This window comes from Astatotilapia calliptera, chromosome 3 (assembly GCF_964374335.1).
Source record: "Astatotilapia calliptera chromosome 3, fAstCal68.1, whole genome shotgun sequence".
NCBI lineage: Eukaryota > Metazoa > Chordata > Actinopteri > Cichliformes > Cichlidae > Astatotilapia > Astatotilapia calliptera.
The window spans coordinates 79,642,775-79,670,222 of NC_137424.1; the positions used below are offsets into that span (position 1 = coordinate 79,642,775).

The following is a 27,448-nucleotide window of genomic DNA, read 5'->3' on the forward strand; positions in this document are numbered from 1 at the left end:
GGAAGTCCCTGTATTAAACACGTAGACCTGTGACACAAAAATCACCAAACTCGGACGACCACAGACTGTTTTCCTTCGTGGTGATGAAGGAAAACGCTGGGTTGGCATGTAAAAGGGCATTTATTCCCTTCAAAGACCTGCAGTTCAAAAAAAGCACCCCTCCGACAGCCAAACCATCTGTTCTCTGATTGGATTGTTACATTTGTGATTGACATGACATTCACCAATCAGATGAAAGGAAGAAAAATAGGGTCAAAATTCGTAGTTGTAACTTGCAGGGGTTGTTTGGCTAAGTCCACACACAAATCTTTTTTACACACACACAAATTTTTTTTACACATACAAATCTTTTTTACAAGTACCAAAACCGATTTACAAGTACAAAATATTTATGACCACATTTTGAGCCCATACTGTCAGCCCTGGCACTGCATTACCATATTGAGCTTCAGTCAGAGGAAGTCACGGTTGCCAAAAATGTTTTGAAGCTCAAGAGTGAGGCTGGTGTCATCCCAGATATGTTAACATTGTACAATCTTCTGGATAATCAGATCTTCTCCACACTGAAAACTGCTATTCAGGTTGCCCTAATAAACCCAGTTAGCAGCTGTAGCTGTGAGAGGTCTTTTAGTGTCTTGAGTCAGCTCCATACCTGGCTGAGAAGGACCATGGGTCAAAGCAGACTCCAGCACCTGGCTGTGATGTCAGTTGAGAAAGAGATGCTTGAGAGAGTTGACCACCCAAAAGTGATTGACAGATTTACCAACCTCAAGGTGCGGCGACATAGGATAAAAGAAAGGAAAAAATCTGCAGGGCCATAGAAGTATCTGCAGTAAACATCTTTTCATACATTGTATACATTGTACCAGAGGCCAAGGTGTCTCAGTTTTTCTAATTTTTTAATAATATTTTGTACATTTCAAGAACTCTTCTATTTTTGGAGTGTATTTTTATGTATCTGTATTGTATTATACAGATACTTTAAAAGCGAATCTCTGTCCAAAAAATGCACTCAGTTTACTTTTTACTCACTATGAGCATCATTCATTATTCTCCTCCAGTAATTAAGGTTAGGATATGTATTGTTTTATTCCAATCCATTCTTCTTTAGCAGCATTTAAATAACCTTTATCAGATTTGATGGTTTTGTTACAGACTTTAAAAAAAGTGTTTTGCTTTTCTTTCACAAATGTGGGGATTCAATTGTGTTAAAATGTACAAAACAGTGATGTCATGTTTTGTGACGAGGACCCAGGCACAGAGAGACTTGATGAATTTAAGAATCTTATGATTTAATAAAGAAATTTGCAGACTTGCACAGAGATGGTAAAATTATTATGACTGAAAATGGAGATGAAGACAACAGACGACGAGGAACAGAGGGAACTCGGGACAACTGGAGACATTTAAGGATGCAGGGATTGACAGAGACAGGGAAGAAGTCTCATTGTGGCGAGTAAAGTTTATCTTGCCTGGATGGGCAGCTCTCTGGGTGCTCAGCACCCCCAAAGCTCTGATCCTAGAATCGCCCCTGGCGTCCAGTGCTACATAGACTGCCGGGATTATTACAGTACTTAGCTCTGTAGGCAACACTAGTGCTGTTGTTACACCAACCTTTGTGCACGTAGATGTAGAGCAGGGGCGGAGCGTGGGGGTGGCTTACTGGGCTTAAGCCCGGGTTGTTTTGTCAGAAGCCCGGGGTCTTTTGGAGTGTAATTTTTTCATAGTTAGATGCCTGGCTGACAACTGTATAAAACAAAAAGTACACACAATATTCGAAGCACATAATGCACACTGTGGGAATTTACGACTGTGCGTGAATCCCCCCCTGATATTGGTATGATCCGAGCTCAGGCACTAAGCAACTGAGCGAGGGGGCGGGGCTGCAGCCAGGTGCTCTTGTGCCTGTGAGTGCGCTGTTGGAGTAACGGAGCCAGCCATACTAAGGAGAGCTTAAGTTTGACCAGGTACCAAAGCAAACCATTCATACCGTACAAATGACGGTGAATCACGAAAGATTGATATCAAACTGATCACTTGACCAATATTACGTTACTTGCTCTTCAAGTGAATCAACAAATGGCGAAATGAAAAGCCGAACAAATGCTTTTTTTTTTTTTTAATAGAGTCTTATCTTACGTGTGTTTATTTCATATTTTCAGTTCTTACCCTCCCCGACTAAATCGGTTTCAGTTATGCACTGAAATATAAGAATGGACATTAGAGGGTTCTTTCAAAGAAAAAACTCAGGTAAATGTTATTTTATATATTATGCTTTGTATGTTGTTCAGTATATTTCTATGCAAAACAAGAGGGATTTCAGTACACAGCAGGATATTCACATTTGTAACCAGATATTTACACTTTAGGGAGAAAACATAAAACATTTTTTCTGTACAACATCAATTTAGAGTAAACTTTTGTTTTAGATAAATATTGAAATATATTTTGAATTAGTTAAATGTCAGAATAAAGAGAGACAGAGCTTCTATTTTTTATCACTTTCATCAAATTTAAGAGTACATATACACTAAGTTTGTTAATTAATAAGAAAACCAGATGATTCCATTCTGAGCTGAAGAAGCTTCTGATAGGTTCGTAGAGTCCATGTGAGTAAACTGGTGGCACAGCTGTGGATGCATATAAGGCAAAACACAGAGCCTGTTTCTTTGAAATGGGAAAATTAAGAGATATCAACCAAAACACCAGGAAAAGAATTGTGGAGCTCCATAAATGTGGCTCAAGTTTGAATACAATTTGGTGCCATTTGCAATTAAGAAATACAGATAGTTTCTCTCTTTACTCTTAAAGTTAACAAATATGTTTTTTATATTTATCAATCTAAAAAAATAAACATTTAGTCTGATTTGATGTTACAATTAAAAAAGTGTTTGTGTTTTTATCTGAAGAGTTTGTAAATATCTGGTTTCAACTGTATATTTGATGATTGTCAGCACAAAGAGGGAGAGAGAGGAGCAGAGATTGAGATGGAGAATGAGGACAGAACAGAGATGAACAAGAGCAGGTGAGACACACATGTTAGTCAAATGGTTGTTTACCAAAAGTATCACCGTATCATAGGTACTCATGTATCTCGTACCTAGTGTTTCTTTTTAGGTTTGCTATTTTTCAAATTCTATATTTATTAAGTTCTGCAGGCTTGTTCGCACAACAAGGCTAAATAATTATATAAACTTTTGTGAATCTACATAGTGTACTTTGGTAGAATTAAAAAATAAATGTACTGCAGGTCTATGATGATTTTTAGTGCTACTATCATCTAGTTCTGATTCTGTCTTGGTTAAGTCCTAAGTAGTCCTGATTTTGAACTCTTGTAGTCCTGTTTTAATTCCGGATCAGTTCTGGGTCTGGTTGAATTGGGGTTTAGTCCTCGTGTCTTGATGCAGCCCTGACCTTGTTCTGCCTTGCTGCTTAATTAAAAAACTAGTTTAAGGTGTCCTGCATATGTGATATCTTTTTTTCCCTATATGAAGTCATTCTTTTTTGAACAAAACTCAAAACAGAGCCAATTAATCTTTCAGTCATTTCTACACCCCCCCCCCCCCCCCCTCCCCCAAAAAAAGAAAAAAGAAAAAAAAATCCACATGCATACTACCCTTCAGGGCTAAGCCCCGGGTGTTTCAAATGTCTGGCTCCGCCTCTGATGTAGAGTCCCCCTCCTCTGTTCGGTTTCACTTCCCGTAAACAGAAAGTAAACTTTGTGCGTGGGCGTGTTTGGAGCTGCAGGTGTGTCCAGGTGTGGGTTCGTTGGATCAGCAGAGGATTTAACGGGACTTTGTGTCGGTTTGAGTTGTTTTTAAAGGAGGATGAAGACGCTGGTGGTGTTCCTGCTCCTCGTGAACGGTAAGAAAGTCTCTGTTTAACCTGCAGCAGCTCCACAGACAGTCCTCTGTGCTGCACTCAGGTGAAGCTCGCGCCTCTGCCGTGAGTGTTGGAAATACAGATTTAATGATGAGGCTTTAATAGTAAAAGTATGAGGGAAGGTTAGAAACAGACCAGACTAACAGACTGTGGACTTTGTAGCCACAGATTCCCGTATGGCAGAGCTAGTTAGCCATGCTAAAGTAGCCTCGTGTCTGCGCTGCTTCCAGTGTTCTGGAAAAACGTCCTACTTTGTCAAAACATTTTTTTTTTTTTTGCTATATTGCTCAACCGAGGATGTAACATAATCAGATTAATGACGGTGCCTTGTATGTTATACTGTTGTTTGTAAATAAAGTTTAAAAAAAATATATATATATATATATATATATATATATATAAAAAATATATATTAAAAAAAAACTTTGTCAAAACATCCTGCCGTAGCGTAAATCTATCGTCACGTCTATCAATTGACGGAAGATTGGACTCCCCCCCCCCCCGATCTCTTGGTTCTGACCTGGAACGAGAAATCACTCCAAGACGAACGCTTATTCAATTAGACAATTTTATTCACCATGTACATGGGAGATGTGTATAGCATAAAAGCCTCCTGCAGATCCGGCGGGCAGTCCCTGGATCCGTTACACTTATACTTTTTCAGAGTTCGTCACAACCCCCCCCCCCCCCCCCCCCCCGATCATTACTGATGAGGGGGGGTTAACATATGGGGGTTATGTCTGTGAAGGTTCTCAGTCATCCAGGTCATCGTAGTCAAAGGAGCTTGCAACGAAAAGCGTCTGGACTTCTTTAAGTTGCTTGAAGACGTTTCACCTCTCATCCGAGAAGCTTCTTCAGTTCTAAGGTCAAATGGTGGAGAGTCCCAGATATAAACCTAGTGGGAGTTTCCCCCCACAGAGGGACAAAAGGACCCCCTGATGATCCTCTAATCGCCCGAGCCAAGGTGTGAAATTGGGCGTGGGTCCCAATCAGCCAGAGTTTCGGGTGAGCTCATTGTGAAACCTGGCCCCACCTTATCATGCGAATTCCTGAGATCAGATGGCCCAGGATGTGAGTGGGCGTTAAGGCGTCTGGGAAGGGAACTCAAAACTGGATTATAGATGGCAGAGAGTAATCCAGTTTTGAGATCCCTTCCCAGACGCCTTGGGCCATCTGGTCTCAGGAATTTGCATGATAAGGTGGGACCAGGTTTCACAATGATATATATATATATATATATATATATATATATATATATATATATATATATATATATATATATATATATATATATATATATATATATATATATATATATATATATATATATATGTGTATATATATATGTGTATATATATATATATATATATATATATATATATATATATATATATATATATATATATATATATATGTATGATGTCATGACAAAAATGATTGACCAACAAAACATTTTTCTCCTTCATTTCTGTCAAACAATGCTGTAACGTGTCTCGCGGTTAGTATCATGGTTGCTAGGCAACCTGAACAGCACAACAAAGCGTATACCGTCCCATTTTACAAGCCTCTCACTTCTGCACTTCTCGTACTTATAGTACGCACCGTACGTAGTACGCGTAGTGCGCGTACTTCAAGCGTGCAGACTCTGAATTGGGACACAGCCACATCCACCCACTGGTGATGGCAGCTACATTGTAGCCACAGCCACCCTGGGGCGCACTGACAGAGGCGAGGCTGCCGGACACTGGCGCCACCGGGCCCTCTGACCACCACCAGTAGGCAACAGGTTAAGTGTCTTGCCCAAGGACACAACGACCGAGACTGTCCAAGCCGGGGCTCAAACTGGCAACCTCCCAACTCTTGAGCCACGATGGAAGGAAATGATCAGACATGCCCACTCTCTGTAAACCAGACAGCTAAACTGACCAACAGGTCAAGTGAAGACAACACAATAACAGCAAACAAAGTCATGCAACAGTGAATCAAGTTGGAACGCCAAACTGGCAACAAATGACCAACTGGTCAAAAAGAGATGTTCACTATGCCATCTTCATTTTCTATGCTTTGTTTCGGTGAGGGAAGTTCAAGCTTTTCTGGTCCTGGTGCTGAATTTAACTCTTGGTGGGAGGCACAACTTTTGTCAGCCATTTTTGGTGCATAATGAATAATAGAGGGTCAGATATCTTTGCTGGCACTGAGGGTTAACAGTATGACATGGGGGCATCTTCAGGTTTGTGCTGCTGTTCACTGGCTGACTGTGAGTTGGGCATTTGTCACTGTCACTGACATTTACAGGGTTGCTTCTTCTGTACGGCTTAATATGGTCAATGCTGTACTGATTTTTTAAAGTAGCTCCCTCGATGTTTTTTAATCTAACACATTTGCCAGAGATTTTATGAATAGTGTAGGGACCTGAAAAATCTGGATCTAGTCTTTCTATCTTCCTTCCACGTTTCCCCATGTTTGGGAGAAGAAGTTCATCTCCAACATTGTACAGAAGGGTTTTGTACGTCTTCCTTTTGTAATTTTTGTGACTTTGCTATATTTTCCTCTACAGTTTTTTTTTTTTTAAACTTTGTCTTGTGCGTCTCTTGTGGAAGATACACTGTAACTTGACTCCTCTGGGAGAATGATGGAGGACAGCTAAAATTTTCAAATTTTAATTAACAATTACAATCACAAAGGCAAATAAAGCATGTGAAACATGAACTGAAAAAACTATCAATAATAACTAATTTTTAAAACAAATTATACTACTATAAAGCTTTGAACTCATGTTGCCACAAAGATAGACTCCTATCATATTTTTTATTATTAACACTTGTTATTATAGTCACTTTTTACTCTTGATACACTTGCACAGGTGAACACATTATACTGAAAGGTGTGCTCGCCATTGATAACTTTGCATAAAGATACAAATATAAAGAAATAATAATTAGTCACTTACCTTATCTGTAAAATGTGTCTTGCATTTAGAAACTAAGCAGAAAAGATGCTGCAGCCAGTATCGATATGCACACTTTCTAATTAAGATTATATTTAATTCATGCACAATCAAGGATATGTTGCTTCTCTCCCATACATTAAACGGAATGGTGTGTATTTGGTTGTGGTGTGGACCTTAGACCTCAAAGAAAACAGTGTAGCATCCAGATAGACATTCCGTTGACTAATTTTTTGAGGGCTCTACATGTAGACAATAAAGCCCCCCCCCCCCCCCCCCCCAAAATATTGACAGTGTTTTAAAAGCTATTGAAATGTTACATGGCATCTTCGAAAACGTTAGAGCACTTTCGCAAATATGTGATGTCTTGCTAATCGAGCAGATATTTAAAGTTTACACAGCACCACTCTCGCATGAAAATATCTTAAAAGTTTATTTTGTGACCCAGAAAGAGTAATATTTCAAACTCCGCCCCTCTGTGTTCCTCCGCCACTGCCTCGTTTGAGTTTTGGACGAAATGCATTCTGGGATATTGCATTTTGTCATTTCGAGCTGATTGGAGACCAAAACCGCCAATCAGATTTTTTTTTTTTGCATCCAAGTCTGTGATTGGTTGGTTTTGTGGCACAAATATAACGGTGTACAGAAAGAGTTGAACGCACACAGGCAGAAATGTTGAGCGTGCAAGCAACACATTGCGAGCGAGCGCAAATGCACAAACTGAGCGAGAGGGGCTGCTATTGTGTGTGTGTGTGTGGATAATAGCAAACACTGAAATACGTTTTTTGTACGTAGCAATGAATTTTGTTCACTCAAATTTAGCTTTTCTTTGCTCAAAATAAATTTCTCCTTAAAATGCAACACTTTGCAACACAAATTTTTTTTATATGCGCTCAATTTTTTTCTACGTGTGCTCAGAATAGAGGCACAAAAATAACGCATTAGTCCCATGGCTTCTTCTTTTGTTTTTATCACTTTTGTGGGGATCCAGAAATTCTTTTATTGCTGCCATATAACCTGCATTATTATAATTGCATTAATAACATTCTTTACAGTATTATTCCATTTATAATATTTTTACAGTATTAAGAAGAACTACTAAAAAACATAGAATTATAAAATCAGAAAGGCACCTAATGTAGCAGGGTTGAGACGACAAAATAGTTAATTAACACACTTTATTAACAACCGATGATTAAAATGACCAGACTCCCTACCACGATGCTACCCTAAAACAATCATAGCTTGATAAAAAAACAAACCAAAAAAACCCTAAACAAAATAGTGGAGACCGGCCACTTGAGGCGGCAACCTACAGGGAGGAGTACCCAAGGGTGCCACCAATTACTCACCCATGTAATTTACACTAAACTCTAAAGCATCAGGGAGGGGACTCCACCTCACATACCCAGCCCCTCAACAAGCGGCCGCACCTCCGTTAAAGCAATAAAACAAAGCATAAAACGTTAAACAAATTAGTAAAAGAGATCTACATAAAACAAATACACCCCAAGTTACTGTTCTCTAGAAAAGCATCACATAACAAATAAAACAGCATAAGACAAGACAGCAGCAGTATAGCACAATCCTGCAACAAAAGAGGGAAACAGTCGTCAAGGTCCACCCTACTACATGCCACATTATGATAAACGCAAGAGTCCCACTTACCACTCTCTAAAGGGCAATACTTATACTGAGTAGCTTCCCTGGAGAGATCTACAGCGCTTAGCTGCCTAATGCTCTCGGCCACCTTGGATGGACAAGACTGTCAAATGCCGCCATCTGGTAGTGAATCGCAGCTTTCTTATAAGCCCAGTAATTGTTAACTGGGAAGGTGTGGATGTTAGTGGTGCGTTCGTGGACATCACGTAAGATCCTACCCCAGAATCTACTTGGACAAACTGCCCGAAATGCATTGAGAGAAACATTTCAGGGATTTTGAGTCATTCTGCACTCCAGATGGGTTAATTGGGTTACAAATTTTAATCAGATTAATCATGATGATGGATTAATCCGTGTTGACGCGTTAATTTAGACAGCACTAATAAAAATAGATCTCTATTTCCTCACTCTAAAAAATGTTTTGTTGGCTCAACTCTTTAAGTTACTTAATAATATGCAACGTTTGTAAATCCAGCAAGTAAATTTTAGGTTTGGCTAACACAACTGCTTTAACAAACCAGCATGATTTACTTTGACCTCCAAACACATAATTAAGTTTAAGCAACCTAACATTAATTTAGATTTTCCTAAAATATCAAGTTGAAAAATTACATTAGTAATTAGTAAAAAATGACATTACTCTAACTCATTTTTTACATATATTTTACTCTATCCTATCCTGCAAATGGTGTCAAGTTTCTAAAGTAACTTTTCTAAAATCACACATAGCTATTTCATTTATTCCAACTGATTAAATAGTTTATTGCAAAAATTTTTCCAAGTAATGCAATTCCGTGTCATACAACATAAATCAAAGAGCAGCCCTTTAACTGTACTTCAGTAGAATCCCTCCACAAACGACCTCAGTAAGAAAGAAAATGTAGAATGTTTATTACCTGGACAAGGTCTGTTTAGTGAATCAGAAGCCAAAACATACCAATTCACTCCATTTTCTTTACTCCACAATGGTGTCTTCAAATTCCGATTGACTGAACACACCAGGCAATCAACATTGTGTAGAGTCTTGATAGCTGGGAAACAAGCAGAGCAATGGGGCCTGATGATCAACTTTGAGAACCACTATAAAGATTTGTAAATGTATATTAAATAAAACAGTCAATAAACTATGAAGTCTTCCAAATCACAATAATTTTAAATCATGCCCTTCTAAAATACCTCAGAAAACAAACATTACAACGTAAGGCAATTGGTTTTGCAAATCTGCTTATTATTAAGCATTAACTTTAACCTATCAACTTGGTAAATATCGCAGAATAATAAAAAAAAAAAGACAAAACGTTTTAATGTTCAACAACGCAACAAAGGTAACGTATATAAGCCCCATCATTAAGGAACACGCTTTGGGCACACCAAGGTCTTCCAGGACAGTTGTTCCTTCAATCACAATTTTAGGGTGGAAGAAATGCTGCTGTATGTCTGGTGACTACATTCTTTACCACTTCTTCTGGGAACTGTTCCTCACTATCCTGCCAAGTAGGTTAAAAGGGCATATGTCGGGTTTTTTTTTTTTTTGTACCATTTAAAAATAAAACAAAAAAGTGAGACTTACCTACCAGCTGTTCTCTGAAGAGATCCTCCTCTTTTTTTTTTTTTTTTCAGATACACCATCAGGCAACGGATTGCGACCTCTCTCTTTGTTTCCATCGAACTCTGTAGAATAAAAAAGAAAACAGTTTACTAGGCGAAAAGTCTAAAATTGTAAACTTATGGGACTTGCAGTGTGTCCACTGTGCAGTGTGTGCAGTCTGGTCCAGTTTTTAAGAAGGTTGTTTCCAAGTTAACAGTGGTGATCCTTTAGAATTCATTATTCAGCTGTGAAAAAAGAAGAAGAAGGACACAATTAAATAGTAAAAAATGTTAATATAATACACAATGTCACCTGAGCAATGGCGGTACATTAGCTAATATCCAATACACTGCTGTAATTTTTCGCTTTTTTTTCTTGAGGTGCCAAGCGGATTACACACTTCAAACTCATCCACATACAAAATGAGGGAAATGGCTGGACTCTCTCCTGATAACAATTTATTGTACCCTGACAAGTGACAAATTTTAATTATAAGTGGAAAAACTGACAATGTACTCTCTTATTTGTGAAGCACGTTTGCTAGCTAAAAGTAATGGCTAGCTAACCTTTTTTTAAAAAACAAAAACAAAAACAAAAAACAACAACAACTCTACTCTGCTAAATTATGATTAAAACTATCAAATTTTAGGTCTTTAAAGATGACCTTACCTGAAGCCAAGTGTACAAATATAACTTGTAATTCATCTATTTAGAATTCAGTGCTTTGTTATCTTACCCAACACAGTTTCGGGAAAACACACCTCAACTCCCACAAAGTGAGAAGAATGCTTCTTGTGCCCGTGATGATACAAACATATGCTACGGGGTTGCCCTGTGCTGCATGCATGGTCTCATACAAACCTATGGCTAACCAAAGTAAACACCAGAGTGACAGATGTAAGTAATTACAGAAAAAAATACATTGCCTTTTACTTTTGTAGAGTAACAACTCAAATAACAGGCTAAGTTTCAATGTGCATCATGTAGCTGCCATTGTCAGACTAAGCTTACACAGTAAACTTATATACTGTAGATGCTGACGTACTGCAACTTACAACACGTGCAGTTGTTCAGGTGTTGTGGCAAAAACAAAACCAAAAGAAACCCTTTAACCACTTTTAACCCCTGACTTTGACACGTCTTTTTATGTGATATCGCCTGGTGATTAATAAATTAACAGGATTTACTTTGATGAGTTTCTGTTCAGGCTCAAATCGGTTAAAGGGTCTCAGTGATGAAATACTAATAATAACTCCCCAAAAGTATCGAGTCTGTTTTGAAAATGTAAGGAGTAGAAAGTTCAGATATCTGTTTAAAATTGTAGGGAGTAAAAGTTAAAAAGGAGTCACAAAAAAGTACTGAAATCCAGATACCAGAAAATTGTACTTAATTATTTACTGCCCGACTCTGGAGATGAGGAGAGGTTTTTATTAGTCGTTGATGTTAAAGTGTTAGAATTGTCATCAGTTACTATGAATCTATGTAATCAATATACACTAATAATGTAACATTACACAGTATTAACCTGAATGAATTTTGCCTCCTGAGGGTTACAGCTGTGAATGATGTCATCAATGGGCATTTTTTTGTGTTTTTATTTGTGTGTCCTCAGTTTCCCAGCATGCCCTGGGTGTGGTGGTGGAGGTGGATGAGGGGGAAAGATCTGTCCTGCTGCCCTGTCAGTACTTTGGGTTTATACCTGAGAATCCCACAGTGATGTGGACTCGCAGTGATCTCCATCCCAAATCTGTCCATGTGAGACAAGACGAAACAGACGATCTCAGAGGACAAAACCAGCGTTACAGCGGGCGCACATCAATGAGACCTGATGCTCTGGACACTGGAGACTTCAGCCTCACTCTGACAAAACCAACAAAGACTGACAGCAGCATCTACACCTGCTCCATCAGTGATGGGAGAGAAGAACGGAGACTGAGAGATATCCAGCTGCAGGTCAAAGGTCAGCCACAAACACCTTGTGTACAGGTCAAAGATCCTTCACAGATATTGAGCTTTAATCCTAGAAACTGAAGCAAAAATTGATCATTGAGATTTTTCATCCAGTTAGTCCTGATGTAAATATTACGCTCATGTTAGGAACCACTCGAATATGTGTGCGTATCAGTGTGATGTGTAAATCAAAGTGTAGCTAGTAACTGTAGTATCCTTAAGGGTAGGTTTTTTAAATTTAAGATTTAACACATTACATTTATCAAAGATTGTCTACGACAGCTGGTTGCTGACATGAATACCTCAAATATGTTATCCTACACCAGATCAGATGTTAGAAGTTATACACACTACAGAAGAGGACAAATTATTAGCCCGCCTATGAAAGTCAAAGGAGCTTGCAAAGAAAAGTGTCTGGACTTCTTTAAGTTGCTTGAAGACGTTTCACCTCTCATCCGAGAAGCTTCTTCAGTTCTAAGGTCAAATGGTGGAGAGTCCCAGATATAAACCTAGTGGGAGTGACCCCCCACAGAGGGACAAAAGGACCCCCTGATGATCCTCTAATCGCCTGAGCCAAGGTGTGAAACTGGGCGTGGGCTCCAATCAGCCAGAGTTTCGGGTGTGTTCATTGTGAAACCTGGCCCCACCTTATCATGCGAATTCCTGAGGTCAGATGGCCCAGGATGTGAGTGGGCGAAAGAGTGACCTTTGACCTTTAGATGCAGATGGACTGCTGAGCAGCTCAGCAGTCCATCTGCATCTTAAGGATAAAGGTCACTCTTTCGAGGATGCCAATGTTCACATTTTGGACAGAGAGGACAGATGGTTTGAAAGAGGAGTGAAAGAAGCCATCTATGTCCACTGTGAGCGACCATCTTTGAACAGAGGCGGGGTTTACGACACCAGCTGTCTGCCATCTATAATCCAGTTTTGAGATCCCTTCCCAGACGCCTTAACGCCCACTCACATCCTGGGCCATCTGACCTCAGGAATTCGCATGATAAGGTGGGGCCAGGTTTCACAATTAACACACCCGAAACTCTGGCTGATTGGGACCCACCCCCAGTTTCACACCTTGGCTCAGGCTATTAGAGGATCATCAGGGGTCCTTTTGTCCCTCTGTGGGGGGTTACTCCCACTAGGTTTATATCTGGGACTCTCCACCATTTGACCTTAGAACTGAAGAAGCTTCTCAGATGAGAGGTGAAACATCTTCAAGCAACTTAAAGAAGTCCAGACGCTTTTCTTTGCAAACTCCTTTGACTACGATGACCTGGATGACTGAGAACCTTCACAGACACCCGCCTATGAAAGTTCATTTTATAAAAACGTATTTACCAGGTGTCGTTAAAGACAGGAAGGCATTTTTAACAAAGCTGTTTCAAACCCTCTAGTTTTGTTTTTCATCATTATATGAGTTTACTTTGCACACAAAAAGTTATTAACCAAAAAATAAAAATTACCACATGAACAGATTTTTTCTCAAGTCCAGACTGATTTATTTTGTCTTTGGCCCGGTGTTTTCTGAGTGAAAACTCAAACCCTTGAGTATCAATACCTGGAGTTTTGATACTTGCCATCTTGATTTTCTCAAGATAGCGCCTGTGTGGATTTATTTGGATTCTGCTTGTAAATTTGTCCTCAATGTTGTTGCTCCTTTAAGTTTCAGACAGTGCATGCCCAAGGCTAGTCTTTGACTAACTGATTCTACCCGAGCCATTAGAAAAGAATGTAGAAGATGTGAAAGAGGGTGGAAAAAGGAGACGCTGTATGTTTGTCTGGAAAGTTTATCAGAGAGCAGTAAAGGCCGCCAAGCACTCTTATTTTTCTCAACTTATTGCTGCTAGCTTGCATAACATGCATCATGTTTTGTATAACACTATAAATTCTGTACTTAATATTGAAGCCCATGTTCTTTTGCAGTCTTCTGATGTTACGTGCAATCACTTTATTAATTTTTCTGTGGACAAGGTTTCTAGCTTGAGACCTCCGACTCTATCTATTGCTCACCTGGCCATGCATGTTTCTTGCTCAAGTCTGTTTTCTGCTTTTCTACCAATTGCTCTACTTGATTTAGAGACAGTTGTGTTAAATGCGGTGGCACAATTTTTAATTGGTAGAAGGAAATTTGAGCACATCAGTCTTGGCCTCTCTACATTGGCTTCCCATCAAATTTAGGATCCGTTTTAAATCTGTTTTCTTTTATTGGGTTTTAAATCTTTAAATGGTCTGGCTCCTGTTTATTTGTCTGATCTGCTGTCCCCACTCGTTCGCTTTTGTCAACTTCGGTTGCTTTCAGTCCCTAAGTTGCGGCTGAAACTTAACCCTGATGGGGTTTAAGCTCTTGGGGGTGTCTGTGGTTCCCGAGCGCTGGGGCTACGAGAAAAGAAGGCCGGGGAAATGCAATAGGAGTACCCCCATCGCAGGGGGAAGCGTAATACCCCCAAGCGACAGGCTCATCGTAGTGGCGGCATTGTCGGAGGGAGAGGGACAAGGAACGCGAGAGGGGTAGTGGAGTACCCCAAACTGATAAGAGTGGAGATTGGCGGTACTAAGGCTGCGGCTTTTTTTGAGGGATTCTGCGGGCACTAGGCGTGTGACTTTCCCTACATGCGGTTATTTGCTAGCACGTAACAGAAAAGGGAGGCTATGTCATGCACTGGACCGTGGCAGTGGAAGTATAAGATCGAGGTAGGAGGTGCAGCGGCGACACCGAGGACACGGCCGCCACGACGGGCCACGTTTCACTATCAAGGATTGGAGAGCAGCAATGTCACTCAAGACCTTCCAGGTCTACTCGAGCACCTTGCGTTTCAACAACCGAGAGGCCAGATAAGCCAGGCGGTGTCGCGACCCCGAGGAGCGCGGCTACCACAAACTGGCCCCTATCAGAGCCATTTGGGACGAGTGGTGCGCGAGACTGCCTTGCATGTACCGGCCAAGCCCCGAGGTCACCGTAGACGTGCTGCTCCTCACCCCTTGCTCTTGGTACTTTTCTGGGTACCGGGATGACCAAAATGATTACGACGACGAGCTCAAAAGGTGAAGGCTCTTCCTTGAGCGGTTAGGCAAAGCCCTTGCGCTCCCCGCGATTGAGGCCAGGGCGATCGCCCCAGTGCTCGCCCAGCCCGCCGCCGCTGCAACCAGGTGCCCCGAGGGGTCACGTGACACCCCACCGACAAAGCGTGGCATGTGTATCGCAGGAGCAAGGACATCAAGGCCAAGACCCGGTGCCACCTGCACATGTGCTCCAGATACGCGATCACCAACTGCCCCAGCTGCGCTTTGCTTGGGGGTCCCCTCGGGCCGCGACGCCCGCACGCCATCAGCGCCACAGAAACCCCACGGAAGCACAAGGGTTAACATAAGTCCAATAAGTAGCCGAGATGCTGTTCGATCGGTGGCATTGTCTCAGACGTATCATGCTTGACACGCTTGTCGTGTATTACAGATGGCAGGTATGCAGTCGCTTGATTCGTCAGGGTCGTGTGGTTTGGCAATACAGAGAGTGGCTATAGTGAGTCTGCCGGTCAGTGGTGTTGTTTTCTTATGCAAAGTACCAAATGTTCCTTACGGCAATACGTCGAATCCCAGCTTGTGATGTTCAGACGTAAGCTCAGCGAACCAACTGGTAATCTGTTCCAGCAAGCTGGACGGATTTTTGCGTCCCGCGAAACACAGTTCGCCTATGTATATATGATATTCTTTTCCACCGATTTGTAGAATGTTTCTCGTCAGGATACTTGGCACTAATATGTCACATGGTCCGCGTGAACACATCTTTCCAAGACCCTCCTAGTGTTATCTACATCCATACTTTTTCGCGTATAGAGGCTGACACACACATAGACAGGATTCTTGGTCTGGACCTTGCGTCTCGGACCTCGCATCTGAGTTACACAGCACACTTCTTCATGGCATGGAACATTATGTGTAGTGTAGCAATACACTAAGACACATAATAAGACACAAATAAAGAAGCGCATGAAGAATAACATGGAATGATCTGTACCTTTTATGCAACTTAATAAAATTACACATTTTGTGCTTTTTAACTAAGTTGCTCTGTGAACACAAAGCTAGGCCTAACACACAATGTTGCGGGGCTGTGTATGTTTAATTAGAAAATTACATTTGGTCGGGGGTCCGGTGGGTTTTTTGGTCGGGAACTGTGCGCTCAGTCGGGGGGAATTCGTGAGATTATATAAAGACGTGATCTGACAGTTGCTCGTAGAAGCCGGATGTTGTATTGACAATGTACTCCTTGAATGCAGCTGTGCGAGCGCTAACCTTTGCGCTGTGTTTCTTGTGCCGGTCCTCTAGTCAAAGCGCAATTAAACAAAACAGCAGTTACAGAGAGCGCTGTGATCGGGTGAATGGCAGATGCTATCACATTACCAGGCATTTTAGACAGTCCGACATCTGTGTTTTACAAAGACAGACTGCGTATCTCACCCACCAACCATTTGTACAGTGTAACACCCGTGAGATCGGGGTACCAAGTTACTATCCGCTTCCTCAGCTGCAGTGACGAAGGGCAATACATGTTAGGGGGGGAGCTTTTCACAGTTTTCGCCAAACCTGAACACTTGAACACTGGGGTGTATATTATACCATAGTAACCCGTCTACGTGGCGTGTAATGGAGATATGGAATCACACGATGAGTCAAACAGAAATCCCGGCGGGTTGTTGTTCAAAAGTCCAAGCCGCCACAATGCCTGAAGGTCATGGAGCTGACAAATGTAGAATGTGTATATACAAACGAAGAGGGGCAGATGATCAGACATGCTCGCAAACGACGAGGTCTGTTCAATCGAACAGAAGCGAAACTTCTACCACCGAGTGTATGTACAGTAGTTCGTGAACATAGCTCAAGAGTCCGCGGATGTTTGTCGCTATTGTAAAAAAATGATAATGATATGTCATGTGCTCTACTCTATAGCCTTGCCTACTTTACAGTTCTTGGAACCCATCAACACCAGTGTTCACTTGATAGACATATCACCACACAGTAAGGGCACAACAATGTTAGCAGTTTTTTTTTTTTTCAAAGTGTGTTACATATGTCCTAACACTTTTGTTTTTCTTTTAATTTGCAGTTGACGGGCTGAAAAATGCGATGGAAGAGTACAAGAGTACGATAAAAGAGCTCAGTGGCTGTTCAAAAGCTACTGTCGCCGTGGGAGGGCTTATTGCGACGTTGATTGTGATCGTTCTAGGGTTTATGTATATATGATCGCCACTTGGCTTGTATGTGTTTATGTCAAGTGTGGAAATAAAAGAAAATATATCATTGCTTACATGGCTTTTATTAGTGCCACTTTATTAAAACTTTTATTAAATGTGGAGTTGTAATTATTTTTATACATAAATTTAAAATGCGCTCATAAAGAGTTGGCGCTCAGTCCTCTTAAGGTCCTAAGCTTCGTCTGGTGTGAATGTCCAGACGATATATTGTGTAAGGTGACTTAGAGCGCAAGAAGGCCAATGCAAGCACGCTTACAGACACAAATAAGTTCTAGGTCAGAAGTGAGAGATACATTTAGCTTGTAACTGCATTTGTGCTTGCATAGCAACTGTTGATGCAGGACGTGTTAAAGATAAGCATGAAAAGAACAAGTCAACGAGAAACATCTGGAGGGTGAGACGGTTGAAACAAACAGCCATGTATGGTAAAAAGGTTGCAGATAATGGAAACTTGTCTAACTGTCATTAACTGTAACTGATGCATATTATCTGCTTTGCTGACGCAAGAAGGGGCTAAACCCTGACATATCAAAACCATTTTGAAGCTTTTTAGCGGAGATCTACGCTGATGATGCTCCCCATGCGTGTGTTCAATAAAATCATTGTTTGACTGAACTCATCTGGACCAGTGTCAATGGAAAATTGTACTTCGTAGTCAGTATAATCTTTTAATGATATAAGTTTGCATATAGTAGAATACTGCATGTAATCATTTGTGTTTAGAAGTATATAGCTGGTGGCATATTGAAAGAATGTCTCATCCTAGGAGGTCTGTAACATTCCAGGGTGTTCTGGCATTCACCCCCACATCCTACGAGCATGGGAGAGGTCGTACCTTGTCTTATTGTTTTACGGTAGGATTAACGTAGCTATGTCAGTTTTAGTCTAAGTGCCTTTTTACATATAGATGAACTGTTGGACTTTCCAGACCAGCAGGTTAAGGGAAGTCATTTATGGGGTCACACTCTGACACACACACACACACACACACACACACACACACACACACACACACACACACACACACACACACACCAATGTAAGGAACAAACGCTCACTGGAGTTTATAAATAAAGACCAGGGCAGTCCTCAGTGCGAGTCTCAGTTCTGGAGGCTGCCCTTGCTAGCAAGAAATTCTGTGTTTCTCTTCTCTGATTCTCTACTGAAGAAGTATTTTAGAATATATCTCTTAACAACCAGTTTTTGTTTGTTTTCATCCTCAATATAAAAGAATCGGGACACAAGGCACACCTTACCGTTTTTTGTTGTGTGTGTCTTGCATTGTCTGTACGTATTACTATTTACTCCTGTGCATGTCCCTACCTGTATAACATATAAGCTGTGTCAATAAAAGAAGTCAACCACATGAGATAGAGTGATGAATCTGTTTTATTTGTCAACAACCCAAACCCATAATATATATGGGGGCATGATGAACATTAAAGGTACAAATGATTAGAATGTGAAAAAGGATCACACAGCATTTCACTTAGTGGATTTGATGCCAGCGTAATGTTTCACACGATCGATGGTATCTGGAGTCACATGGGAAATCCATATCCACTGGTTGTCATTCAATAACATGCGGGCAGTGAGTCTATCCTCGGGCTGCAGCTTCAGCAGTTTGAACACAATTCGGCTGACGTGTTCACACCACATCACATTGGGCATTACAGTTATAAGATTACGGTTGCAGTCATGATCATCAACTTCATCTGGATCTAGAACCCGTTTGATGAGTTCAACCGTAGCAATGTCCGGATCGAAAAAGCTTAGCGTCTGACATCAACATAACTCTGACATCACTGATCAATAATCAAAGAACACACAGATCAAACTGATTGATCAGCCATCAGAGGAGTCGGATCAATGGAGCTGCTTCTGTTCCTGATGTCCCCTGTTTGATCCTGGACCTGAACTCTCCCTGCAGAGACAAGACAGTCAGACAAGGACAAACAACAACAATAGACCAAAAACAAGAGTGGAGCTGCAAATAAGGCCGAGAGGAACGCTGCAGAAAACTGTTCATGTGTGAATTCATCACTTCATAGATTTCTTTGAGCACTAAAATCAGAGCTGCTTCTATTTCTAATATGACAGCTGTACATTAGAGCTGCAACACTTTAAATGTGAGCCATAAAAACATGATACTCTACAAGTGCATTCAGCTCTGACACTGTCACATCATGAAGGAGACGTGGAAATCACTTTGTTACACAAATCAAAGTCAAATCAATTCCATGTACTAATGAGAAGTGAAAGGATTGAAGGGTGGAGCAGGAAAAGCTTGTAGAACTGGGGGATCATATATAGATAGGACCGTGGGGTGTGTTTGGAGGTGTGGGGCCGCTCCTGAAATTCAGATACTTTATCTCCAATAATACTGAGAGCCAGGAGAAAGGACAAGAAACGATTCATTCATCTGAGTCTTAATTGTCACATCTGAGAAGTGACAATTATTTCTGCATGTATGACCTGACACTAATTTGACCCCCTCACACCAGGTCAACGAACCACAGCTGTATACTCTTCTCTACTACATCTAACTAGAAGCAGCTATCTGTCTAATGTACAGCATGATACAGACAAACAAGAACATCTCATGTATTGCACTCATACGCAGAACACGGGAGACTTAATGCAGTAAGTCAAAGAATATAGTTTAAATGTTTGCAAAGCAGGGAAACACAATTATATACATCACCAGTACATCAGTCACACGCTCACTTACACCACTGGAGCCGGAGATTAAATACATCATTACTTAAAGAACAAGACTTCATTAATTATTTCAAAAAAGGAATGGGCAACATATTTAGATAACAATGGCCCACCAGGAATATCACCGTGTGTTCTATGGGAAGCTGGAAAGGCTAACATAATATCTTATTGTTCACATAAGACAAAGGAGGGAAAAAGGCTTGTATTAGAACTGAACAAGAAATTCGATCATTAGACTCTGCCTGTGATGCCTCACCAACAACAAGCTAAACCAACAAACTAAAACTAGAATGAAATAATTCACAAGCGAACAGTTTCTGATGCAAAAGCTACGTTTGGAGAACCTTGAACATGGTAATAAATCTGGAAAATTTCCCCCCAAAACCACTTAAATCTAAATAAGGAAAAAACGCTTCCACTGGGAAGATTCCTCATGATCAACAATAAATACATAAAGATGTTAAAGATTGTTATGAAGCTTTATACTCATCACAGATTAATCCAACTAATGTACCATTTTCTGGATTCACCTCATTCAGTGTCTGAATTCTGAAACAGCCCCAGGTCCACATGGTTTTCCAGCCATTTTACATTTTGGCCTACACTGGCACCTTCTTTTTTCAAGATGGTAATTCAGATTTACAATAATCACACACTATCTCCAAACATGATCTCTGCCATCATTAGTCTGCTTCTTAAACCAGCCCAAGATCCTACGCTTCCATCCAGCTACTGCCCAACCTCACTCACAAATGTAAGCCTTAAAATACTTTGCACTTGCCCAAAGATTATAAAAAAATCTCTCCATTCATAATCCATCCTGACCGAAGATGTAGAGTTCCTCTGAGATAGACACCTGAGAATAACTTTAAAAACTCTACAAAAACCAAAACACAGTGGTGATCTACAACTACCACATTCTTTACACTACTTCTTATCCAACAAAGTGCTGTGTTTCAGAATGGATTAAACCTATTAGACTGGTCATGGCTGGACCAAGAACAAGCACTCTGTGGAAAAGTACAAATCTGTAATCTGCTTGTTAGGCATCATAACTGCTTTAAAAGCCTCAATATAAACACCCGGAGAGAATGATTAAAAGTAACAGTCTTAACGTATCCCATTTAAATTTTGAATAATCCAGTAATGTCAGAAAAATGAGCCTTACACACTCAAACACATGCACGTACTCCACAGACAACTCTGCTGATAACTATATACATGCTATTCAGATAAAACTGAGGTAATTGTACTCGGTCCTAAAACTCTTGGTTTGTAACCAGATACTTAGTCTGGAGGCGTCATGTTGGCCTCCAGTAACTCTGTGAGGAATTTCAGACTCATTTACTTACTTCTAGATTACATCAGTTTGAGGAGAATGTCTGCATAAAAACAACTGGATGAATTTGTTTCACTGATCACTGACCAGATCAGCCGACCACCATCAATGAACTACATGGTCGCTGATGGTGGTCGGCTGGAGGCTTGTCTCCCTGTATGCCCTGCAGCTGGCTGTGGGGTTTTCTGTGACTGTGGTCGTTTGGCGGCTTCCTGGGGGCTGGAGATCTGCAGGTGTCATTTTGGGGAATCTGTGTGAAGACCTTTGTTGTGATTTGGCGCTATATAAATAAAATTGAATTGAATTGAATTGAATTGTGTCTGCCTCGGTTGGTGGTGGGAGTGGTGGTGTTTTTTTAAGTAACGACCCCAATCCTGATGGCAACAAAGAAGGGAAATAGCTCCAACACGCACAAACATTTGATCACACAGCATGTACTTAACTAGATAAATAATTTATTGCTGCTTAGTGATGGTGGTCACGCTCACAGAGAGCCGATGAAAATCGACCAGAAACCAAATCAATATCTGATTGATAATGGAATCGGAATCACTAAATTCTTATCAATTCCAAATCCCTACTTTAAACTTAGTACACTCATGTGCCCTGCCTGGGACGGGGTCCGCTGGTCGCTTGCAGGCTCTTTCATATTGTTGTCTTCCAGATGCTCTGTGCTTTTATTTTCTACTTTTTCTGTTGCAGCTGTAGCAGTCGGAGATTCATTGCGTTTCTATTTGTTGTCTGTCTTTATTATGTGATGAAAGATTTTTGAGTTTTGTGTTATGTTTATTTGTAGCTTCATTTAAAGGAAGAAGAGCTTGTGAATTGGAACCACCACAGAGAAAGGGAGTGAAAACATATGTGCAGAGGAATGCTGTGACATACGATACTTCCTCCTGTGTTAACAGACAAGTTAACGGTCTCTCTCCTTATAAGGAATGTTTTGTTTTCTATACATACCAAGCTATCTCCTTTTTCAACAGACAAGCTAAAGGTATCTCCTTTTAAGGAGATATTATCAGTTCCATACATGCCACTCCTACTGCTGTGGAAACTTACTTGAAGTATAAATAAAGAATGTGCTAAGAGCCCTAGGCGGTTTTCCTCTGTGTAACATCTGTTCTGCACACGTAGGCAGTAGCTGAATGGTGCAGAGCCGATCGGACCAGGGACGGGGGATCGTCCATGTATATGTACATGAAAAAGATATCTTGAGTCTGAGTTTCTTTGTCTTCTAACAATTTTCTCCTCACATTATGTTTTCTCCCTCCTGCCTGTGTCAGCTGGGACATTATTGCACATGTACTGTAACAACAGAACAACCAGGAGACAAACTGAATGCAGAGCTTGAGAGTCCACAAAACACAAAACTGGGTCAATGATCCAGGAACCATGACACTACTGTCTTTATATGATCTAATCCAAAGCTTGCTTAGATTTCTCATTATGGATGATTTGATTATAAATCAATTAATGGTTCATCCTGTGAGATAATGCTTTCCGTTTCTATTTTCCGTCACTGATAGTGGTGCCCCAGTATTTTTCTTCTTCAGTGCAGGGTCATAGTTGAGTCTATCCCAGCTGTCGTTAGGCTAAAGCATGCAGCCTGTATAAGATAGTGTAGGTCTAACACAGAGAGAACACAGTGTGTGAACCAATAAAATCCTCTCTGACCTTTGACTCTCAGATTGCTCACTGCTTTCTTAAACACGATGTTTCCCTCTTTGCTGTAGACGGTGCAGGTGTAGACTTGTGTGTCTCTCTCTGTGGGGTGTTTCAGGGTCAGACTGAGGTCTCCAGATTTCAGCAGGTCTTTATTCATCTCTGTTCGGCCTCTGTAATCCTGATCCTGTCTATCTGGCTGATCACAGCCATCCTGATACACGTGGACCTTCCTGTTAGCGTCTCTCCACTTCAGCATCATGAGGTAAATCAAGTGTGGTTTTACAGGACAGCTGTACAAAGTCCTTTCCTGCATCCACCTCCTTCTGGGGGACTGAGAAGACAGTGAAGCACGTGTAAGTGATACAGACAGCAACATCAACACTGATGGTAACATTACCTCCAATTCCACTCCTTGTTTCATCGACTCAGACTTGTGATATTTCCACGTGTGTTTATGTGGAATATCAGAAAGTTTTCATAAAAAAACATGCATGTAGTGATTGTGACTGAGACGTGAGCGCTAACAGCGTACACATATATGTGGGACTGACTGAGCTTTAGCAGTATGCTAGCCACATGCTAAACAAACATTATGAGAAACTCATGAAAGCCTCATGGATGATGTGGACACTCACAGTTCATCTCTGAGCTTTTACAGTGACCTCTGACCTCTGCCCTGTATCTACAGCACTCACCTCCACTGACAAAGAGCAGCAGGATCTTTCCCTCCCTGCTGTGGACGGTGCAGGTGTACGTGTGTGTGATTGTGGGGTATTTCAGGGTCAGACTGAGGTCTCCAGGTTCCAGCAGGTTTCTCTTCATCTTTGTTCGGCCTTTATAATCCTTGTGCTGTTCTTCAGGCTGGTCAGAGCCGTTCTGATACACATGGACCGTCCTGTAATCGTTGTCCTTCCACTCCACTTTAGCGTCTTCAGGCAGGTTAACTGTGGTTTTGCAGGGCAACTGGACAGACTCCACCCCCGATTTCACCTCCACCTGGTAAACTGAGAGAATAACAAAGGACAACATGATTAGGGCTGGGTATCGTCGCTGATTTTCAGAATTGATTTGATCGACAATTCGATTCATTTTGAATCAGGCAGTCAGAAATATTGTAATTCTGATCACGTATCAGTACATTTCCATTTTGTTTATATCTATAGAAAGCTGACTCTTGCAAGACTTTATGAAAGGTGTAAGCTGTTTAGTAAAGTCATGTTGTGGAGCTGTTTCACTGATCAATGACTGAGTCTGAAGGAGGTTTTCTGACTTCTGGAACAAACCTGGAAGTTTCTCTTCAGCTCTCTGTATCAGCTGTTTGTAACTCTCAACTCTTTCAGCTTCTGACACTAAACTACAAAAACAGTTCAACATGCCCAGAATATCTTTCTGTTACCTGGATTCACTTAGTCCATCATTGCGATTCTGATAGAAGGTCACATGAATCATTTAAGTTAACCCAGAGTTTATCCTGCAAGTTCACATGAAAGGGGCGGGGTTTATACATGTTTATACAAGTCCTCAACTTGTTGCACTGACATTCCTGTAACAATGCAACGCACAGTTTGCATGTCATTTAGGGGGTTTTAGTCAAATGTATTTCCCCAGCAGAGAAGTCACTTGGATGAGTGACGAAATGTTTCTCCCACAAAACACAACGTCCAGATGAACAGAATCAACTTTTGGAGATTCACAGCATATGTTACCATGGCGATTTTCCCTGTTAAAAAATGAACCACCTTCATAGCACAGAAAACCCAGGATTAACCCTGAAGCTACCTACATAACCAAAATCTGGAAGGATACCTGCTAAGCGTCAGTGTTATGGGTAATGTAGGAGGGACTCACCTGACATGAAATAAAATAACAGACCTCCAGAAACAACGAGAACCAGAATAATTGGGAGCGCTATGCCCCAGGATGGAAACCGCTCTATGTAGAAAACAATAAAAGAGCCTAATGTTAAAACATAATAATAATGATATCACAAGTATGGCTTACATATACAGAACCTTTGATATATATCTCTGACCTTTGACCTGCAGCTCTACTTTCTGTCTCAGGATGTTTTTGTCCCTGTAGATGGTGCAGATGTATCCTCCACTGTCTCTCTCTGTGGGGTGTTTCAGGGTCAGACTGAGGTCTCCAGTTCTCAGCAGGTCTTCATTCATCTTTGTTCGGTCTCTGTAAAGGCCGTCCTGTTTCTTAAGGTGGTCACTTCTGTTTAAATACACATGGACTATCCAGAGTTCTGGGTCAGAGCGAGTCCACTCCACTGTGGTGTCATCAGGCAGGTCAGGTTTTGTTTTGCAGGGCAGAATGACAGAGTCTGAGCCTTCCTCCACCTTCACCTCCACCTGCTGGTCTGAGAGGACAATAAATCACAAAATCGACTAGACATCTGGGAGCTGAGCATTAATGTTGCTGACCTCTAACTCTGTTGTAATACATTTAGCGTTTCTTTTTGTCCAATGAAACTAAACTGGATCTTTAATGCTAATATTCCATTTAATCATAATTTGGTCATTTCCAACATTAAAAACCCTTGATGCCATGGAAACATTGCTTAATGCACACAAAGACCTTTTCTAAAAGACGCTTATAAAGGTTTTCAGCATGCAAATGTAGTGTAATTTAAACATAACTAAGCGGTACTGAAAAGAAACAGCTGGCTGAACATGTGTATGTAATTAGACTAACAGGTCAGTGACATGATTGGTATAAAGGCTAAGTAAGAAAATGAAAGTTAGTTGTAGAGTGCTCAAGCAATACAAAAACACACCTGACAGAAACGTTTTCAACTGCCTTTTGAAGGAGTCCACAGAACAAGGCTGGAGTGCTACACTGTTGTATGTAGGTAAGAGAATTTTATAACTAATTCTAAAATCAACTGGGAGTCGATGTAAAGCAAATAAATGAAGTGTGCTTCGAGCTTGTATGGCACCTACAAGTGTATGGTCAACATTGTAATTTGGTTTAAACATTTATTCATGTAAAAGGCCTTATTTCATTGTGCTTTTGCTCTTTTCAGTTGAAGCTATGATGATGTAATTGCGCAGCATCGCCACAAGGGAGAAGTAGCTGTGAGTGTGATAGGCCGTTGCAACTCTCCTGTACCTCAGATGAGGAAGAGCCTGCAGAACAAACGCAGCTCGTGTCTCTTGTCTGTACTTTTCTATATAAAACAGACCCCATAGAGATTTTGCATCTGAGTCAAAGCTCAGAGAAGAATCAAATACAACAAGATTACCATTACTGGGCAGCCTATCCAGATGGCAAGGCTTAAAAGACAGACAGCTGGATGCCATCAGCATAGAATTGATAACATTTAATGACCTCAGCTAAATAAAGGATGTAAAATAAAAAATAATGGACTCAGAATTGAGCCTTGCAGAACCCCACAGATCAGATCAAAAGTGTCCGAGCAGAATTTGCTTGCCCTGAGTTAAACTAAGTTAAAAGCTGAAAACAAAAGTAACTGTGGCTATAAATGGCCAAATATAGGTCATGCTACTACTTTCAGTGAATGTGTAAATATCAGAGACATGGCAGGGCTACACAAAGGTCAGCTAAGGAACTGGACTCCTACCTGTCAGTGATGCTAACATTGCTGATGATAGCAGGACACCCTAAAGCAGGCCCTAGGTAACCTGCCCTTGGACAGTATCCCACATCCACATGATCCTTTGGGAGTCAGCAGACAAGTTTAACAACAGCTGGTTGAACTCAGCATTTTACTTTGCTTGTTAGCTTTTTTTAATGAGGTCTTGGGTTTCACTGGGAGCCAGCAAGTGGTGAAAAACCTCAGCATCCCTGAAGAGTGTTACACAGTTTTTACAACTAAAAACTTTCATCAGAAAAAAGAAAATATCATGAATGATCTCTGCAGTTTTTATACAAAGTGTTCTCCTCATTTTTCGTCTGCTTTGTGACGACCATGGAGCTTAGATCTAAAACGCTGTTGTTTGTTTTAAAGGATTGGCAGAAGACTTTGAGTTTAAGCTCTGATCCGTCTACAGTACTGACTCCTGACCTGCATGATAAGCAGGTGTTTGTTGCTGACCTTTGACCTGCAGCTGTATATCTGTCAGTGTCTGTTCCTCTCTCCCAGCACTGATGGAGCAGGTGTAGCTGCTACTGTCGATCAGTTGTGGTTTTTTCAGAGTGAGGCTGAAGTCTAAAGTGTGCAGAGCATCACGCCTCACCGATGTGCGTCTGCTGTAACGCCGGTTTTGTCCTCTGAGATCATCTCCTCCTCCTCGTCGTAGGTGGACGGATTTGGGATGAAGATCACTGCGATTCCACATCATTGTGGGGTCCACAGGTATGAAACCTGAGTACATACAGGGCAGCAGGACAGATCTTTCCCCCTCATTCACCTCCACCACCACAGCCAGGGCATGCTGGGAAACTGAGGAAACACAAACAGATGTAGAAATGAACTG

The 27,448-nt window shown here is 41.0% G+C and overlaps 1 protein-coding gene and 1 pseudogene across 5 annotated transcripts; one reads left to right on the forward strand and one right to left on the reverse strand.

Annotated features, from left to right (window-relative positions):
* LOC113010084 (uncharacterized) overlaps positions 1-27,448 on the reverse strand; it is a 46,324-nt pseudogene that overhangs the window by 18,727 nt on the left and 149 nt on the right.
* Positions 2,973-18,644, forward strand: LOC113010026 (uncharacterized). Of its 5 annotated transcripts, none has more exons than XM_080299448.1 (5): positions 2,973-3,025; positions 10,825-10,976; positions 11,692-12,039; positions 16,974-17,042; positions 17,131-18,644. In XM_080299448.1, exons 1-5 carry the CDS (start codon positions 2,988-2,990, stop codon positions 17,265-17,267), a joined length of 744 nt encoding a protein of 247 aa, XP_080155574.1. In that variant the 5' UTR covers positions 2,973-2,987; the 3' UTR covers positions 17,268-18,644. The 5 variants fall into 5 exon arrangements, with proteins under 5 accessions (XP_080155574.1, XP_080155575.1, XP_026004605.1 ...); XM_026148804.2 differs by lacking the exon at positions 2,973-3,025 and adding an exon at positions 3,652-3,864; XM_080299449.1 differs by lacking the exon at positions 16,974-17,042.

Coding starts and splice junctions, on each gene's coding strand:
- LOC113010026 (XM_080299448.1), top strand. CDS start 2,988: ATGGAGAATGAGGACAGAACAGAGATGAACAAGAGCAG. Junction 3,026..10,824: donor ACAGAGATGAACAAGAGCAG/GTGAGACACACA, acceptor TACCCAACACAG/TTTCGGGAAAACACACCTCA. Junction 10,977..11,691: donor TAAACACCAGAGTGACAGAT/GTAAGTAATTAC, acceptor GTGTGTCCTCAG/TTTCCCAGCATGCCCTGGGT.